Below are 19,952 nucleotides of genomic sequence, written 5' to 3' on the forward strand. Positions count from 1 at the left end.
AACCTGATTGTATTACCTTTTAATCATTAGTACTCTGTTTGTAAATCTAAATATACATTTCATTGTCTTACCAAGTGTTTACAATCTTCTAGGTTTACCCAAGTTTGAGGTTTCTCTGTCTACTCCCTCATATCAGTCAATAAAAAGTGAACCATTAGAAGGTACAGTTACCGCCAAGTAAGTATAATTTTGCATTAAATATGGCTATGTCAAAAAAATGTGATGAAAGATTTAGAGTAACACATTGAATAATAATGGTATTTATGAGTTTAAGGTTATGGTGATTTTTAGTCTTATAAGCTATGGTATTTTGCTTACCTGCAGGAATCTAAAGTCTTACATATGATCAATATTAATGTTATATATTACTATACCATACTACCCTTTTTCAACCTTCTTTTTATTATTATAAATTTTCTTGCAGTACTAGGGTCATCTGATCGAGTTTGTATCTGATAATATTGTTGTACTGTGAATGGACCACATGGGTTTGGTATAATGTAATTATAGAATAACATCACAGTCATAAAGCTTTGGATATTGACCATCATGTGACCATCATGGGTTGATTGTTACTGTGGTATTTATGATTACTTGTAGGTATACCTATGGCATGCCTGTGAAAGGAAAGCTAAATGTTACCTTGTCATTTGCAACTTTATTGCATAAAAGAAATGTCACCAAAACATTTGAGGTAAGTAGATTATAACCATTTTGTATATGTTGATTGAGGGAACATCCAATTTCCTCATGGAATCAGGAAGGGATTTTTTTCCCCTGTTGAAGCAAATTTTACCAGGGTTTGTTTTGCCTTCCTCTGTACCAACTATGTCTTATAGGGTTTTATATCTGAGATATGTTTATTTCCCTAGTGGTTAAACTAGATGGGCTTATGTCTTTTTTCAACCTGGCCCACTATGTAAATATGTTGATGCTGTTATATATCGATTACATTGCAGAACACAACTTATTGGGCTCTATTTATGGATTATTCTCCCAGTCAATTCTTCCAAAAAATCGCTAGTGGTGAATTTTATGATCCTATTTTTCTGCAGGTCTTCTATTAAACCAATGACTCGTTCTGCCACCTAGTGGCCAGTCATCAAAAGTGCACAGCTGTCAGAATCGAAAAACAATATTAAGGAATACCGTATTTTTTGCCGTATAAGACGCACTTTTTCTTCCCCAAAACTGGGGGGGAAGTTAGTGCGCCCTTTACGACAAATGTGTTATAAAATAATTAAAATAATATACTCACCTGATACCCGATCCTGCGTGTGTCTCTGGCTGCATGCAGCGTGTGTCTCTTCTCTCCTCTGCCAGCATCGTCTCTTCTCCTGTCTGTAAAGCAGAGCGAAAGAAGCCGGCACAGCGCCACCTGCTGTTCCCTGTCCTAACTGCCGTACAGTGGAAAAAAAGCACAGAGTGATCAGAAGGGGAATTTGAATGACACAGAGTGATCAGAAGGGGAATTTGAATGACACAGAGTGATCAGAAGGGGAATTTGAATGACACAGAGTGATCAGAAGGGGAATTTGAATGTCACAGAGTGATCAGAAAGGGAATTTGAATGGCACATGAGTGATCAGAAGGAGAATACCGGTATGAATGGCACATGAGTGATCAGAAGGGGAATAATCTTTCAGAATCTTTTTTTTCTAGATTTTCCTCCTTTAAAATTGGGTGCATCTTATATTCCGGAGCGTCTTATACGGCGAAAAATACGGTAAAATGTTATAATCGAATTGAAGAAGGAATAATTTATATATGGCACTCTATGTACAAGTTGCAAACAACCCTATTGTTGACCTAAAAACAAATGCTAGGGTAAAGCAACATATTTTTTTGGTTTTGACAACATTTACATTTTTAGGAATTTCAGGAGGACTTTCGAATCTTCTGTACAGCAATGAAATTTCAATCTGTTTGACAATGGAAAAGCAGCTATGGCTAAAAAAAAAGCTGTTCCTCATATGCTATAATTACTTCCTACTCCCTTAGTGGGACTATATGATAACACAGGGGACATCTCTTGTGTGACATCACTCCCGCAATGGGGAAAACACAACCTTCATTTTTACAATAACACATAATAAGGAGTTCATTAGTGAAGTCGGTGATCCAACAAACCTGAAATGGATATGGTTCAGGACTGAAAACATTTGCTAACAAATAGCAAATTACATTTAAGACATACATTCCAGCTTCACTGATGAAAGTGTATCTTCTCCAGCCTGGGAGTGCTTTAATAAATCAAGCCTATTGACTTTAGGCTACAAATTCTTTTAGACTGGGACACCCATTGGAACTGAAGTTCCTTTTGGAGAAACCCACTGCCACAGCTTTAACAAATGGTCATGCCTGTAAATGAGCTTAAGTTAAAAGAGTGAGGTATTGAAATCCATATGCCAGAAGTTACAAGCCACAAGAAGACACAATAATGTAAATAAATAAAAAATATGTACTGAATTGATTTTTATAAGTTTATGATCTTTTCTTGTATTTCTGAACTTTTTTCCCTTTTCTGCATCTGTAGATAAATGGCTATTCAAAATTTAGTTTTACTAATTCAGAGCTAAAAAAATTTCTGCAATATGAAGAAGTGTCATCTGATGATAAACCTTCAACCTTTGCTGGTCCATTGGATGTCATTGCTAAAGTCACAGAGGAACTAACAGGTAGGTTAATTATTTTTACATGCTACACACCTGTCATCAGATAAACAGTATATGCCAGGGATGGGCAAACCTTTTTAGTCAGGGGCCACAATCTGAAATAAAATTTGACAGAAGGGCTGGGCCGATGGGAGAGCGGGCGGGGTTATGCCATCATGACGCCACTGATCATGACGTCATGATGGCATGACCCTGCCCACTCTCCCATCGCAGATCTGAGCCTGCAATGGGAGAGTGGGCCGGTTGTGTGCAGTGACACAGCCCGCCCACTCTCCCATCGCAAGCTCAAATCCGGGGGACGTGTTCCGCGGCTCTGGCCGGCGCACCGCCCCCAGCGGGGTCCTTCTCTTGACCCTGCTCGGGGTGGCAGCGGCCAGAGCCCTGGCCCACCCATAGGGCAGGAGAAACATCCCTACTGGGCCATATACGGCCCGTGGGCCGTAGTTTGGCAATGTCTTGTATATTCTGTATAACAGACAATTAAATACCAACCTTTTATTCAGCTCTTAGAAAAACTTTACTTGCTGGGGTTAGAAAAAGTTAAAGGCAGACATTTTGCTTCATGAACACAGAAGGTTTATGATCCCTAAAGTCACAATCTATTTGTACAGGGCAGAGGTACGAACATGTCTAAACTGTTAAATGCCATAATAGTGTTGTAGAGTTTTTTTATATCTTACTTTACCTGAGTTCCAAGGGAGTTAAGAAACTAAAAATGATGTAAGTTATTGTGAATGAGAATCAGGGTCTGATTCTTAGTTAAAATATGTGACCAGCTGTTTAAAGTATATTTTTATGTGTATATCTTAATTTGCTATTATTAAAGGCCGGAAATTCACCCTTTAACATCTAAGTGTGAACTGAACAGCCATAACATCAAGAGTCCATGGCCAAGTATTTACTTAGAAGAGTGACCTGATATTTCCCTATTAAATTACTGCATATTTAGTGAGAAAAATAAAATGTGTTTCTCTGAGAAGCATACTTGGATAAGTCACACAAGTCTCTTTTTAATATAATCGTGGGGAGTTATTTAACTAGTAATTTCACAATAGTGCAGCTCAACCCTAAATTATGCCATAAATCAATGAGATACTGAGACATTTGAAAAAATGAATTTTCCCTACATTTTTGTCATATTGAGTATTTGAAATTCAATTTAAATTCTTGTAAAGCAAACAGAAGACTAGTTCTATGAATTATTTTGTTGTTTTGAGTTAGAACAAAACACAACTTGGTTTTCGTTGTCTCTTTGCTTATGCAGAGATATTTATAAAATAACTGTAAGCACCCAATAAATATTTTAATTATGTTTATATACTTTTAGATTTCCACTGCTGTAGCAAAAATCTGTGCATCACGGGTAGTAAAATGTATGTAAAATAATACCAGTAAATTCTGATGTTACTAAAAAATTTATAGAAATTATAAATGAATTCTACCTGCTTTTAATATATTATTTTATGTTCTTATGTATCCTGTGTGTTTAAAAACACAGCATAGCCTTGACTATCATTGTATCTGCGCAACAAAACATAATTATAATGATATATTGCATGCTTTGCTTCCTTAGGAATTTCACAAAACCAGACTTCCAACATATATGTGATTGATAAAAACTACTACAGCGAATTCTACAACTATACCACAGTTCTCAAACCAATGCTTAACTTTACCACCTCTGTAAGTTAACATTGACACTCTTTACTATTATTGTAATATTTGCATTTACATACCATTTTATTTCTGTTTTCTAAAATTATTTATTTGAATGAAAAAAAACAATATGCCTGCTTATCCTTTTTTATTGAGTGCATTAACCTCCCAAGCGGTAACACTCGGGGTGGAAAAAAGTTGCTGCAAGTGGTAACCCCGAGTCACACTCGGGGTTGGAACACCTATGGAAGGTTAGTAAATAGAGCGCTTACCTGATCCGCCGGGGTCCCGCAACGTCCAGCGCCGCGATCTCCGTCTTTCTTCTTCCTGCTTCTGCATTCGATGAGTCACTGGGGGAGTTCCCGGTGACGTTGGTGCGTGTGTACATCCCGGCCGCGTGGGGCGGGAAATTCAAAATCCATTTGTATTGCATTCAATACAAAATAACTGTATTGAATGCAATACATTGGATTTTTATGTGTAAAAGCAGTATATTGTTTTCAAGAACATTTTTTTCACAGTATATATATTACCGTGTTTCCCTTATATTACCGTGTTTCTCACAAAAAATCTATATTTATTCATGTACAAAAATCTGTATTTACCAAAACCTGCAACCAATATTACTATAGAAAGATACCTCTGTGTTACCTGTGACCTGTCAAAATCACAGATTTCTTCTGTTATATACAAGAAGTCATGAATAAGAATTGACATAAATGAGTAATGAAAAAAAACACAGCTTCATAAGCAAACAAGTGCAACATAACAAGAAAATGTGCTGACAATTAACATGTGACTCATAGAGTTACATGTTAAATCTGAGTAAAAGCAAAAAAAAAATCAATTAATAAATATGCATGGCTGCTAATGAATGAAATACCAGCAAGGACCTTTTGAAAAGAGAATCCACCAACCTCTTAGTGCTAGTGTCACACCAGAGTACTGTAGGTTAATTAACCCTGCGATTTCTTCACCCCTTGCTCCAGTGCTTTTGAAATCTCCTGCTCTCTCTCTCTCTGCTCCCTCCTTCCTCTTGGTATCCCTCCGTGTACCATGTGACCACACCCTCCGAAGAAGCCAATAGGGCTTACTTTCGGGGGAGGGCTTATATTTCACCCTTGCATGATTAGCATGCTAGGGCTTACTTTCGGGGTAGGTCTTATTTTCGGGGAAACACGGTAGTATGAGCATAATATGAATTTTTTTTTTCTTTTTTTAATAAAATTTTTTTTATAAATATATAGATTTTTTTTTAAGTTATTCAATTTATTGTTTTTAAATGATTTTGTGTTTCAAACTTTATTATACTCATACTATTATATTATATATATATATTATACTGTAAAATACATTTTCATGAAAAACAATGTACCGCTTTTATATAAAACTGGAAAGAAATGAACCGCTAGGGAGGTTAGGAGTAGCATATGCCTGATATGTATATGAATTGCATGAGGTTGGTGTGATTAGTGGCAAAAGTTATGGTTGCTGTCATCACAACTGTTCCATAGGCACAGAAAGCACATATATAATTGGGGTTCATAACATTCATTAACATCGACATCATCCTTCAGTTCCTCATCTGACATGTAACTGTCGGTAACAACAGATGTAGGAGGGACTGGCACTGGATTCTTTGTGAATATGCTCTGAAGCTAGTGCCACATGATGCAATCAGGATAGATGATTTTTGACTTAGTCTTCTTCGAAAACCCAGCAATTTTACTCATACAGAAGTAGCAGTCTGAGTGATGTTTTTTTGGCTCACGCCAAACCATAGGCACAGCAAAAGGAATTTTATTCCTTTTCCCATTCAACCATTGTGTTGGGCCAACGTAACACACCTGACAGCAGATATGAGGTGCCCAGCTTTTATCCTGATCTCCAATTTCACATCCAAAGTAATACTTGTAAGCAAATCCCACCCTCTTGGTTAGGTTCTTGTATTGATCACACGGGGTATATTTGCCACAAATGTAGCAAAAATTATTTGGTTTATTAACGCAGCTGTGCCTACTCATCTTTAGCTTAAAACAGACTCACTATGGCCTAGCTGTACTATCCAATAGCACAAGACAAGCTCTTGGTCCATCTCGTCTTATATACCTGTTTCTGACGTCAGCTCACTGACTTGCCCAGACATGCCCAGCCGCTGCTGGAACATGCATGCCACCAGGGGACGTGATCCAGCTGAGGCAGCAGCATGCATAGTGGTAGCTACAACTGTTTTATTGTTCCCAAGTAAAAATACATTACCCAATTACCCACCATTTGAACAGCTATAGCACGCCTATAACTTAAAATCTGTATATGATAAGCAAATTCTGAGTTCAGATTTGGAATCAGCACACTCCATATCATGTAAATCACATGTGTTATTCCCAGGAACAAAATCGTTGTTGTGCAGTGAAATAAAACTCTGGTGGGAGGAGAATAAAAACAATAGCAACAATTCAATCTCGAAATTTCAGGCACAGTGCTGATGGAGCAGGTGTTTTTCTAATCTCAAAATACTGGATAAAATACTGTTTAAAAAACAAAAGCTAAAGATACATTTAATGCTTAATCATCACAGTTAAGCCAAGCTTAATAGACAGAAAATACTGTGGATAGGCCATTGCAATACTGTGTTGTATAGCTAAACATTTGCTTCATGTTGAGGGCTACTCCTATTGTTTTTCCAGCTCCTTGCTGTACATCAATATAAAGCTTTTTCTATTATACCTATTACAGAGGGCCTCTACTACAACCAGAGCATTGTATTCTGCTACAAACAAGGTCTTAACGTTTATGGCCATTTAACCTGGCATACCTGTAATAGTATACGTTTAGATGCACAAAGATGCTTGAAATTGAAAGATAGGTAAATTTTCTCCAGGTTGCTAGGATTGAAATTAGATTTTTTGGAATTCCATTATCAGTCTGTAATTATTTTTGCATTTGTTCAGCTGTATTAGTTGTGGATAACCACCATGTCAATGAAACAAGACATCCCTAATCATTTATTTTGTCAACTGGCTTTTCTGGTAATGTTTTGTACACCCATTTACTGTTTAATAGTATTTTTTATTATTCTCATTTTGAAATATAGAAAAACAGAAAACTGTCAGTCACTATTCTTGTTTCTATATCAGTAGAGAACTAATACTGTTTCTGTTCTTTAAAAACATATTTGGAATGCTTGTTTGATTGTGTTTCTTTTCTTTGTATTTTCTTTTTTCTTAGCTTAAAATTAAGAGATATGATGGAAGAAAGCTAACTGATGAGGATAGAATGAATGATGTTTCTCTGACAATAACTCAGTCAAAAATGTTTTTCACTGAAATGTCCTTGGAGGGAGAAAGAAATATTGAAATTCAGCAGGTTATAACCTATACTGTTCCAGAAAATGGAGTAATTCATATTGAAGTACCTGTGAATCCTGACACAGTTCATTTAAAGATCAAGGTGATATTTACCTATTTATTTTTTGTCTTAATGTAAAATTTTGTGGTTTTGTTTAAAGTTAAATTGTCCTGGTATTGGTCTTACGACTTGGATATCTGCTCTAACTCCATGTGCACAATTCACAACATTTACCACATATGCATGACCATGAGCAGTCAGCAAACTTGTGGTTGGGAACAAGTAAACATACTTAGCTAACTGTAGCCAGAAAATGACTGCTTAGAGACTGGTGTGGTCAGGCCCCATTAGGAACATGCCTGATAGCGATCCATTTAAATTCGGTGAGACTTTTTGATGACGCACACAGTAGTATCTGGCCAGTTGGATAATACTCCTGGCATATTTGCGGCCAACTTATTTATTTGTTTCTGTATTACAAAGTTATTGGCAGAATGTTAGCTGCATTGTGCAATGTACAGATATTTGTGTCAATTGGTAATATTCCTACTCATTAGTATGGCATTTTTTTTGATCCTGTATGCCAAATTCCTGCTTTCCTAGTATCATCTGTAAATGTTACAGGATTCACTTTATTGGCCATAAGCCAACAAATCCGCCTTTTCTATTGGGAATACTGAAAAATCCTTAGTAGACCACAAATATTATCTAACAGGTTGGAAAATAACTGTGAGTAATAACAATTACTTTTAACATTCTCCAATTCTCATGATTACTTAGTTGTTAAATCAAACATGGCCATTTGTTGCAATCATTGGAGGGATTATTCACTTTGCTTTAGGAAACTAAGAGGCGATTTTCTGTTGTTAGCATATTATAGTAAAACAAACCCAGAAAATAGGGATATAGGCACTGTGATATTAGGATCAAGTACACTGAGTAGTCTGTTTAACGTAAGGGTCTCTTTATTTGGCTTTTAAACAAAACAGCTTTCTTCAGCATAAAACAGAAAGAAAATGAAAAGGCAGCTTACATGAGCCAGACACAGGTGGATGCAATGTCCTCAGAGTCCATAAATCAAAATCAGAATAGATGAACAGCCACAACAGCTTTCCTTTGCATACAACACACACAGACCCAGACCTACATTCTGCTATTTCCACTTCCCCCTCCATTGTAGTACACATATGCTTTTATAGCATACCTGCAGTCTGCTGCAGACAAACCACTGGGTATACCAGGGATGGAATGGGAAGGCCCACCCTGTACCTTCCTTCCCATTCCAGAGTCCACAGCTCTGAAATTTACTAAAGCACAGCAACTCAGCAGAGTTGCCTCCGTTATCCTGGAGTCTTTCCCTAATGCACACCCTGGTTTTTTTTGAGACCATGCTTTATAGCCTGGGGACATTTATGTCCTCATCTAGGATCAATCTCTGCAGTCCTGTGCAGTACACATGAGGACTGTTCATGAGTGTGATTGGGATAAGGCTCTGCTAGCTTAACCATTCAATCATGTGCAAGCAGAAAGCCGTTTACTGTGCATTTCCTTGCATGCAATTAGATATTCTTTGCAAGTGATTTTTACGTGAAAGAGTGATCATTTATTTTCATGCAATGAGGATAGAAAAAATATATATGAACAGCAATACTTTCTTATAAATACCAAAACATTTCATACATACATATTCTTCGCTAAACAACCTGCTTGCTGTTCCCCATACACAAGATTTATACCAGTATAATTGATTTCTTGAGACTTAGATAGTAATCACCTGGTTTTTATGGGTAGCATTAGGTCAGCATATGAATCTTTAAAAAATTATTCACTAAAAATGGTTTCAAGATGGTTAACAAAAATGTAAAAAAATTTTTAAACTCCCATATGAAAGTGAAAAAAAAATATCTAACAACCAATGATTCTGAATATTTAGAAATTCTGCTGTCAACTTTTGTAGTGCAGGAAATATAATTTAGGATAATATAAAAATTGTCTGGTGTTTTTAGAAAGAGTGCAGCCTTTACATTTGTTTTTATACATTGTCCATGCAAAGTTTTTGGTTCTATGTGCAGTCAGAATTGTATTACACCAAATTATTAGCACCTAAAAATTAAGCACTAATTGTTTCGTTGAATAACATATTTAACAGAGTAAATTGTTTAGTGCCATTATTGTTATTAAATGTATTTTAAAATATTACCCATTTTACAGAGGTAAACATAACAGTTTGAAAGAAACATCATGACATATTAAATGCCATAATTACATTTTTATAGCTAATACCTATGAAAGGATTTTCTTGTTTTCTGTGTGGATGTTTGCTTTCTTCCCTCCAGAATCAACAGTTATGTTATAAAAGTCTAGTGTCCTGCAGAACAAACCCTCAAATTACATATTGTTTTGCAGGCAGTATTTCTGGACAGTACAAATTCAATTGACGTTGATGATGTATTTACCTCACCAAATAAGGTATATCTGCAGATCCAAAATGGAAACCAGGATGTGAAGGTAAGTCATACAGTAACTCATTTATGAAAACAATAGCACCTTAATAATAAATTGATGGTCATTGTCACCTGTAGATTCCATGCAGAATCCAATGCCACAGCTGGCATCAGTTAATTTTATTTACAGGTAACATTGCAGCTTTCTAGTTCTGTTTCCATTAACAGGTTTGTTTGTGATGAGACATTTATTAGTAATCTTAGGATCTCCAAATGGATCTCGGGTGAACAATACCTTGTCATATGCAATAGGCCTGATTTATGAATACTTTCCAAGGTTGGAGAGAATACACTTTCATCAGTGAAGCGGAGTGATACAGCAAACCTGAAATGGATCTGGTCCAGGATACAAAACATTTGCTAGCAAATAGCAGATCCTTTCCAGGTTTGCTGGATCACTTAGCTTCACCAATGAAAGTGTATCCTCCCCAGCCTCGTATTAAAACGTATTTGTCCCTCTATGTGAGTCATACAAGACAGCGATTGAGAGTCCCTTTTTAGCCAGGTTAAATGTGAACATTAACTTTGAGCTTTTGTCATTGGAAAAGATTGTAAAAGATCCTTTCCAACGACAATTATTGCATGTGTGTACGTAGCCTAACATTTCCCAATACTGTGATTCGAGGTTAGAGGTTAAACAATTTATTAGCAGAAACAGATCAACTAATTTCACAGATGAGATTAACAGATGTAAAATGTTTAGTTTTTTTAATTTAATGATATTTAGTAAAGATTTATACAGTGGAAGATCTGTAATCTAGGCTTTATCAAAATTCTCTTTGTTACAGTTACTATACAGAATAAAAATTACATTAAATAAATGTGCCAATTATACTTGTAGTTTTCTCTTTTTCTTCTTTTTATCTAGGTTGGCACTCCATTTAATTTGGATGTGAAGAGCAACATCCACTTGGATGAAGTAAAATATTTGGTAATATTGCGTTAATTAGGCAGCATGTATGCAATAAAATGAAATGTCACTCTTTGATTGTCCAGTAGTAATTAGTCACATTCAACTTTTACTACTTTGTCAATGCAACTTTTTCAGCCCCCTCTTGATTGTTGTTTTTTATTTTGAATCACTTGTATTTTTATAGTGCTAATATAATCTGCAGCACTTCATAGTCCATAGTCTCTGCTATAGTCATATGCAATTACCAATGTCTAAGGCCAATTTGTGAGGGGAAGCCAATTAACCTAACTGCACTCACTGTTTGCTACGGACAACACAAACATTATTAAATGAAAGAAGACATTTGTAAAATTTATTGAAAGTGTTTCTTGCAATTTGTAAAGAATATGGTACCTTAGCAAAATTACTATTCTTTGTATCTATGTGAAGACTAAAACATGTCTGCCTTTCTCCATTTCCACTTTTCTCTATTTGCAAACTTGTTTTTAAGTATACACTTTGGTCCTGATTTATTAAAGCTCTCCAAGGCTGGAAAAGATACAGTTTACACTTCATTAGTGAAGCTGGGGGATCCAGCAAACCTGGAATGGATCTGGTCCAGGATTCAAAACATTTTTTAGCAAGTAGCAAATTACATTGAAGAAATACATTCCAGGTTTGTTGGATCACCCAGCTTCACAGATGAAAGTGTATCCTCTCCAGCCTTTGAGAGCTTTAATAAATCATGACCAAAGTGTATACTTAAAAGCAAGTTTGCAAATAAAGAAAAGTGGAATTGGAGAAAGGCAGACATTTCTTAGTCTTCACATAGATAAAAAGAATAGTTTACCCTCTCCAGCCTTTGAGAGCCTTAATAAATCAGGTCCTTTACTGAAGCATCAGACATGCATGTTTATCTAACAGCAGACAGATGTGGAATATTTCTATGAACACCTAACAAAGGCAAAAAGGGTTACAAAGTCCCCTCTAAAATGAAAACCACTTTAGCAATTGGGTAATTATTCTAAAACAAGGCAAAGAGACAAAATATTTCATATTTACCAGTTGTGGCAGCCCTTGTATATATAATATATTAGTAAAATATTGATTAAAACATAAATAAATTAAACTAAAATAGTAAAAATATATCTTCCATGTGTCATACACATGCTCATGAGGAATATAGAAATGATACTGCTCACATTTTAAGTATTTTTTAGAAGAAAAATTTCACAGCAGTTTTATGTGCTATTTATTGCATTGCCTTTATGTTTGTAAGGTTCTTAAAGATCTTCATGGCACCACTTTTAATGAGTGGAAGCATGGGCTATATATTGTGCAGCATACAGTATGTAAAATCACTAAGGGTTGTTTAGAGGGAAGGGCAGCTACCACTATAGGTAGTCCCCGAGTTAAGGGCATCCGACATACGAACGACTGCTAGATACAGGGCTTCCCTTCTCACTCATGTGCAGGACAGTGGCTTGATGGGGGGCGAGTTGCATGACTTGCAGAAGAAATCTTTTGCTGAACACAGCTGAGGTTGTGGGTGATCTTATAGACATCTTCTGCAAGCTCTCGTAAATCATTAATGACCAAGACAAACTCTGCAGTTGTTTCTTTTTGCATATCAAAGCACAGCTTGCTCCAGAAGTTAATGAATGTCTAGGCTTCATAAAGTAACCAGGGAACTACCTGTACTCTATAGTCTGCAATTTTCATTTCATGGTGTGGAGACTATTATTTTGGAGTCATAGAGTTCTCTTTGCTTATTGCATTAAAAGGATTTTAGTGATTGCATGGGAGGCTGATCCAATAAGTTTGGTAGGTTTCTTGATAGAGGTCTATTCTCAAAAGTATTTGCAGTTCATTTTCTCAATTTGTTTGCAAATTGCTTAGCAAACAATGTTTTTAAAGCAGATGTGTGTCTATGATAAGGCAATACCACTGTTTTATATCCTGGAGATTGTTTCCATGGATGGCCAGTGGCCAGCTCTGAAGTAATGCGATTATTTCTCCACAACTGTGGCCATGCTGCAACCAGTGTTTGGCTTTCTGAGGAAATTACGGGGTGGTTGGGGGCATTTGAGAAATGCCCACCAACTGACCATCAAACACTTGTTGGTGGCTAAATTTGGCAAATCAGGAGCTGGCGCATTGCTAGCTGTCCAGGATCCCCTCTGCAAATGCTGTCAGTCTGAACATATTCTTGAAATACTTGCTTTATAAAGGATTTAAGAAATCATACTAATTGTATAAAAAGGTACTTTTCAATAATTTAACTTTTTATTTTGCTAAAAAATACTTTTAATGGCTTTAAACAGATTTTTACTTGTCACTTAAATTTTTTTCTCGTTTCTGTCAGGTTATTTCCCGTGGTCAGATTGTACATGTTGGTAAGGAGAATACTATGTCGCTAACACTGAAGCCTCAAAGCTCTTGGACTCCGGAGGCATGTTTAGTTGTTTACAATGCACTGGGTGATGGCACAGTTGTAAATGATGTTACCACTCTTTCTATTCACCCCGGCTTTGAAAACAAGGTAAGGATTTTTTCTGTTGTGATTCACTGACTGTGACTTATTAAAGCTCCCCAAGGCTGCAGAAGATAGACTATCATGAAGAACCTGGGTGAGCAAAACCTGGAAAGGATTTCTTAAAATTCATTTGTTATTAGTTAGGAAATGTTTTCAATCCAGATCCATATCTATTCCAGATTTTCTAGGTCACCCAGGGTCACCTATGATAGTCTATCATCAACAGTCTTGGAGAGCTTTAATAAATCAGTCCCACTGTTTGTACTTATTTGTACTGTCTGCTGTAGTGAAGAAAAGGCAGATGTATTTAATAATCATAGTTTACTGCATTTAAAGTGTATCTACATCCAAAATACTTTCAGTTTGGTATAGAATATGGAAGATATATCACTGTCAGGTTTTATTAGCAGTCAGTATCCCCATTTCAGAGATTGACCTATTTGTTCTAGTGAACAGATTGATCTATTTGTTCTAGTGAACACTATCGTCAGAACTGAAAGAATTAGAAAATTCCTAATGTTGGTTTATTTATTCCAGTAACAACTGTCCAAAAAATAATTTCCTTCAGCTTAGAGAGTATTCTTCTCATTTTTGGTGTTGTTGAGTGGGGTATTACAGTCATATGTTTGTTGTGAATCGCTGATTTGCTTCTCTTGGTAAATCGATCCTTAAAGACCAGATCCTGAACTGGTAAAGGGTTCCTCTCTGTTTGCAGAGAATGCAGCAGATGCTTCCTGCACACAATCCCTTCTAGATTTTGGGTTCCTTCTGCAACCATACTGAATAGACAATGGGTCAGTAGGAAAGTGCCACCTATTGATGCAGGTCATGGTTTTGCTGGTGTGCCAAGTCGTCTTAATACAATTATCTTATTTTAAAGCTATGTACACGCTCTAGATAATTGCCTCCCGTGTATAGAGCTTTCATTCATTTTATTGTCACAGGGAATGATCACAAGAAATCTAGTGACATCAATTTTGTGTTTGAATTTAACTTTGTCCTAACTAGTCCTAATATCTTACAACTAAAGCAGATAATTCAACCTACAAAATCAACTGTGAGCTTTGATTTGCTCTATTACAAACACAATAAAATCAGCCTATATATTGTAAGAATACACAAAATCAGTTCTGTAGCCCTGTTAGAAAGTAGAAAGTGGAGATCATATTTGTAAATATATGATCGTTAATTAATTAGTAAAGCATGTTTTCATACTACATTTTCTATTTTAACACATAAGCAAGCGATATCTTTGATGGTAACTATTTTTACTATATTCCCAACTTAACCTAAAATGTTACTAAAAAAACTCTAAAATGTTACTTGCAGATTTTGGTTTCCTGGAACAAAGAGAAAGCAAGCCCATCAGACAGTGTAACACTAAAGATCAACGTGACTGAATCGAATTCTTTGGTTGGGCTTTCAGTTGTGGACAAAAGCGTGAAGTTACTTGGAGATAGGCAAGAAATTTCTACAAAACGTGTGAGTTAATATTGCTTTATCAGGAGATAACTACATCAGACATTACAGGAGGGGTAATATTAGGACAGAGGATAAGGGAAAGAAAAGGAAGCCTGAAGGACAGCATAATAGGGAGTCAGGAGTGTTGTTGATATGACCCATTTAAAGAAAAATTACATATATAACTTCTCTTGCCCCAATTATCAACATGAGAGTGATGGTCTGTATTAGGAACATCACACCCTGGTCATCTGAATAGTTTCCATTACAGAAAGGGCTCATTTCCTTAATCTTACAAAATCTGCTCCAAAATAATCTGATCCACAACAGATTCTAGTCAATACATTTGGTTATTTTACCAGTAATGTCATATTCATATCGCTGCGTGCTCAGTTGAGTCCTGACCTTGTGAAATTAATAGCTTAACACATTTTTTTGTCTACCAAGTTTAAATTGAAAAACAATGTCCTGAAATGCAGAAAATTCAGTGTGTTTTCGAGAGCCATTATTAGCATGTGATATTTGACTTTCTTCATTTTATGCTTTCTTTGTCAGATATCAGAAGATTTGAGAGATTACAGCACAGTTCATCCAAGACGTATCACTAATTCATACCAAGTTTTTGAGGTGATTATATTATTGTGGTATTTATGACTGTAGCAATGAGATATGTTGTTTGTACCTATATCTGCAGAATTCTTATTCAAGGTTCATTATTAAATGCCTATAAAAACATTAATTTAATAATTGAGCATATCGATGATCACACATTGAAGCAATTATTTGTAACTTTTGTGGGTCCCAGAAACCTGTATAGCAAACCATAGTTACCAAAAACCATGATCTAATGCAGAAGATTCTAATCTGTACTGTAATGGTGCCAATTAAAAATAAAGTTGTGTTAAAAAAAACATTTGCCAAACTTTTGGAAATTCCTGGGCTATATGTTTATTGGACACTACATATTTACCCTCACATAGGGGCAGAATTTAGATATCTGATATATCTGCTATAATATATTCTATATAATATAGAAACCTTTCTAATAGACATTAATGGATACCACCAAAATGCCTTAATGCCTAGTCAGATATAAATGGTATAGAATTAACCTTATCATAAATTTGTCTATTCACAGAGATGTAATATTGGTGTGCTCACCGATGCCAATCTCGAAATAGAAGATGCATATGATGTATGTAAGTATATTTGGTCAAATAAAACCAACCATAGATTAAAGTTAGCTTTTCATTTCCCCTGGAAACAATTTGATTATTTATTTCCTTTGTATAACTTGTATATACTTATTATAAAATTGCAATTAGGTAAATTCACAGATGCCCAAATATCTTCAAACTTTGAGGGTCCATGTGGCACTTATTTATCTTCTATATAAAAAAAAAATAAAGATTTTGAGCCTCCCGAGGTATGATAAAAGAATTAGGAAACTAATGGTAGATTCAGCATGTATATAGTTGACAGTCACATAATGGCATTAAATTTGTTAATTAGATTGTTTTGCCTTTTTCATAGTTTTGCCTTTTTCATAATCACATTAATTTCCAATCTCTGACCAGCAGGCTTTCTGCTTTCTTTCTTTACCAAATATAAATAGAAAATCTCTGAAATATATCTTCAAGTGTAGCAAATGCACTAAAATGTCAGTTAACATTAGAGTGTTTATGTGGTTTGCTTTAGCTATAAAAGGCATCAATTTTCTTGTTCCAGTGCTTAAAGTCCATTATGATCCAACAGAGGACTTCCTGTCAACATGGCATTTTGCTGATTTTGGTGGCCCACGTGTCAGATCTTATTTTCCTGAGACATGGATCTGGAAGAATATTAATATGGGGTAATATAATATGACATTGATCTTGTGGCTTGAACTGACATGTATTGAACCCACAACCTCCTCAAGCCTTGCTGTTATTATGTGTACATCTGCAAAGGATTTTTACATTTCTTTAAACATTTTTTTTCATGCATATTGAAAATTGTAGTTTACATGTTCTGCTGGGAAAAAAGAGGCAATAGTTTTTATGAATTTCATTGTGGGTTAGCAGCACTTAATAGGAAACATGTTAGAAAAAAAGGACTGAAAATTAGACATTGCCTATGTTTTAGAATGAACACAATAGCAAGCTCCAAACAAAAATCCTAAACAATGAAATGAGAAACAGCAGGCTAATGAGCTCATTTTTATTCTTTGTTACTCCACCTATCAGCAATTTCTGTGCATTGTAGAACAGCTGATTGGATCCTTGTGCTTCTACCTATTTTATGAACATATGCTGATTGTTGGACAAATGATCAATATAATATGGTCAGCCAACTAATTTCTATAAATCTGTATTCCCTTTAAATACCCAGTCATGTGAAAAAAGAAAGAAACAGACATAAAGTACATGATTTTCTTGTTTTTTTTTCCAGAGGTGATACAGAATTGGAGATAAGTACTGTCCTACCAGACACCATCACTACTTGGATAACAAATGCATTTGTAATTTCTGAGAATTTGGGGTTTGGAATTTTGGAGACTCCTGTGCAGGTACTTCCCTGTTCAACAAGAAAATGTCTGTAATATACCTACAACATGTCATTTTAATTTGCATTTTACTGTAGGATAATTACTGAATACTGATGACTGATTTATAAAAAACAGAGCTTATAAAAGCGCAGTTGTAACTACATGTCTTGCTTAATTTCCCATACTGCAATCAGAGAAAGCAAAATCTAGTTTGAATGTTGTGAGAAATAGTCCTTTTTGTAGTTTACTTCCTGAAATGTATAGCTGGCTAAAGAAGAAGGGTTACTTTTAATGCAAGGAAGCATTGACTGATTACAGTCCATTTTCCAAATACAACTCGCTAAGGGACGACTTACCCTTTTGTGTTGTGGTAAGGAAGCTGTAGGTCCATTATTGTAGCACAAATCAAAATAAAGAAATGATTCTTATCAAACTAGGTTTGTTCTAATTTATGCAGAGTAACTGTTACCACTAACAATTCTGCAATAAACAGAAGTAATGACTAGGAGGTATGGGAGCTCCATAGTGAGGTGATTGTGAAAGTGGGGTTGCAAGGTCTACATCAGGGGTCGGTAAACTCCGGCCTTTAGGCCAGATACAGCCTAGCCGGTAGTTCGTTCCGGCCTAACGCCCCCAGGCCTATCCTGTCTAATAACGGCAAAACGACCAGGGGGCGTTAGGAACTACCGGGTCAGATCTGCCAAAGTTCCGTTGCCGCTCCCTTGCAGTTGCTCCCCTATTTACCGAAGCCGGTAGAGAAAGCTCCATGAAGGTAAATCCCTCTCCTCTGCAATGCATACAGAGGAGAGGGATTTCACTTCAGGAGGCGTTCCCTGGTGGTGGGCAGAGCCATTAGGGTGGGTCCGGTCTAGTGTGGTCCGGCCCACCCCATAAATGGCCTAGTGGCCATACATTTTTGCCGACCCCTGGTAGACATGAAGGCAGAAGTCCTTCGACGCCTCTGTAACCTGATAAAATGAGGTATTACTACCAAACGGGACTGCAGAGTTGAGCAGTGGTACATCTCAGCATTTGAGACCATGGCAGGGCTGACCAAGCAACAGCTACTTGCAGATCTCTGTTTATTACAATAGGAAATGTAGATTAAGGCTGGGCAAATCATATGTCAGTGCAGGTCTGTGTATCATCAGGCCAAACATATTTCATATGGATTAGCCGATAGGGTGATTTTCAGTGAGCTGAAAAAGGCACCAATATATATTGGGAACATTTTCACACCAACGCCTTCAACTATAGGGCAGTGTGTTGCATCTTTTAAAAAGACACTTACTGCATCTTTAGTGCATTTAGGTGGAAGCCCACCTTACATTATAGTGGCAATGCATAAAATACTAAAATGAAATATGCAATTTCAAAAAATGCTTTATTAAATCACATACCCGTTTTTCTGAAGGAAGCCCCAGGAAGAAAAAAACATGCAAAACAAACACATAAAATATCGCATTTAAAATAAGTTTTTGTTTTACACCTTATCACAGTACATTCAAAATGAATGAAATATGCACTTTTAGAAAACAGATATGTGTTTTTTAATGCAAAAGTGTGAAAGGGCTCTTAAAGGCTCTTAAAGACAAAGTTGCGCCTTTATGTGGATTACAAATAGCCAGTTCCATGGACATTGATTGGATTTGTACCATAAAAATACTGTATACTAAAAACTACTCAAAAGAATGAAGAAAAAAACATTTATACATCACACAAAACAGAAAAGATATGGGGACATTTTACTCAATAAATAAATAATTTAATCTAAAAATGCAGGTGTTTAAATAGGTTCATACTGCACTTCAATATTTCAAGTACTGTATTTGTAATTGACAACAGTATAAATGAAGCATTTCTCTAATAAGTTTAATCAAACATCCTAACACAGACATTTACCAGCACTGTCCTATGCTTTATGAACTTAAAATGGACCCCACTTGAGGGTTTACTACAAAAACAATCTCAATAATGGAGAGACCAGGGCTCATTGCCCAAAAATAAACAGCTTCTAACATTCAGAGCAGGATTACATATTGCAATCAGTTAGTTGGATGGAGCAAACCCCTAGTCAATTTTCCTGTCTACTAACAGATCAATGTAAAGATGACCTTAATCCTGCAAGTCTATTTTCATGTACAGATCATTAGTACATGCTCATTGTCTACACCTGGAACCCCAGAGAAGAGTAGCTAGATTTAGCAAGGACATGATACAGGGTAACAGCAGTATATGTGTTTGTTAGATTGGAATGGTGGTCTGCATAGTTTCAGAGTTAGCACACATTTTCTTCTGGTCTTCTGTGTATAGCAATTTAGTGAGCTCCAAAGGTCCATGGTTCTGTAAGAAT

At 36.0% G+C, this 19,952-nt stretch overlaps 1 protein-coding gene across 1 annotated transcript in view; it reads left to right on the top strand.

Moving 5' to 3' along the window:
• LOC140328729 (CD109 antigen-like) overlaps positions 1 to 19,952 on the top strand; it is an 80,522-nt gene that overhangs the window by 28,945 nt on the left and 31,625 nt on the right. The window contains exons 8-20 of the mRNA XM_072408526.1: positions 93 to 177; positions 601 to 694; positions 2,537 to 2,678; positions 4,249 to 4,358; positions 7,560 to 7,781; positions 10,086 to 10,187; positions 11,052 to 11,114; positions 13,441 to 13,617; positions 14,941 to 15,093; positions 15,628 to 15,699; positions 16,211 to 16,271; positions 16,801 to 16,924; positions 17,503 to 17,620. Coding sequence (XP_072264627.1) covers positions 93 to 177; positions 601 to 694; positions 2,537 to 2,678; positions 4,249 to 4,358; positions 7,560 to 7,781; positions 10,086 to 10,187; positions 11,052 to 11,114; positions 13,441 to 13,617; positions 14,941 to 15,093; positions 15,628 to 15,699; positions 16,211 to 16,271; positions 16,801 to 16,924; positions 17,503 to 17,620 — 1,523 coding nt within the window. The remainder of the gene's footprint in view (positions 1 to 92; positions 178 to 600; positions 695 to 2,536; positions 2,679 to 4,248; positions 4,359 to 7,559; positions 7,782 to 10,085; positions 10,188 to 11,051; positions 11,115 to 13,440; positions 13,618 to 14,940; positions 15,094 to 15,627; positions 15,700 to 16,210; positions 16,272 to 16,800; positions 16,925 to 17,502; positions 17,621 to 19,952) is intronic.

This window comes from Pyxicephalus adspersus, chromosome 4 (assembly GCF_032062135.1).
Source record: "Pyxicephalus adspersus chromosome 4, UCB_Pads_2.0, whole genome shotgun sequence".
NCBI classification, from domain to species: domain Eukaryota; kingdom Metazoa; phylum Chordata; class Amphibia; order Anura; family Pyxicephalidae; genus Pyxicephalus; species Pyxicephalus adspersus.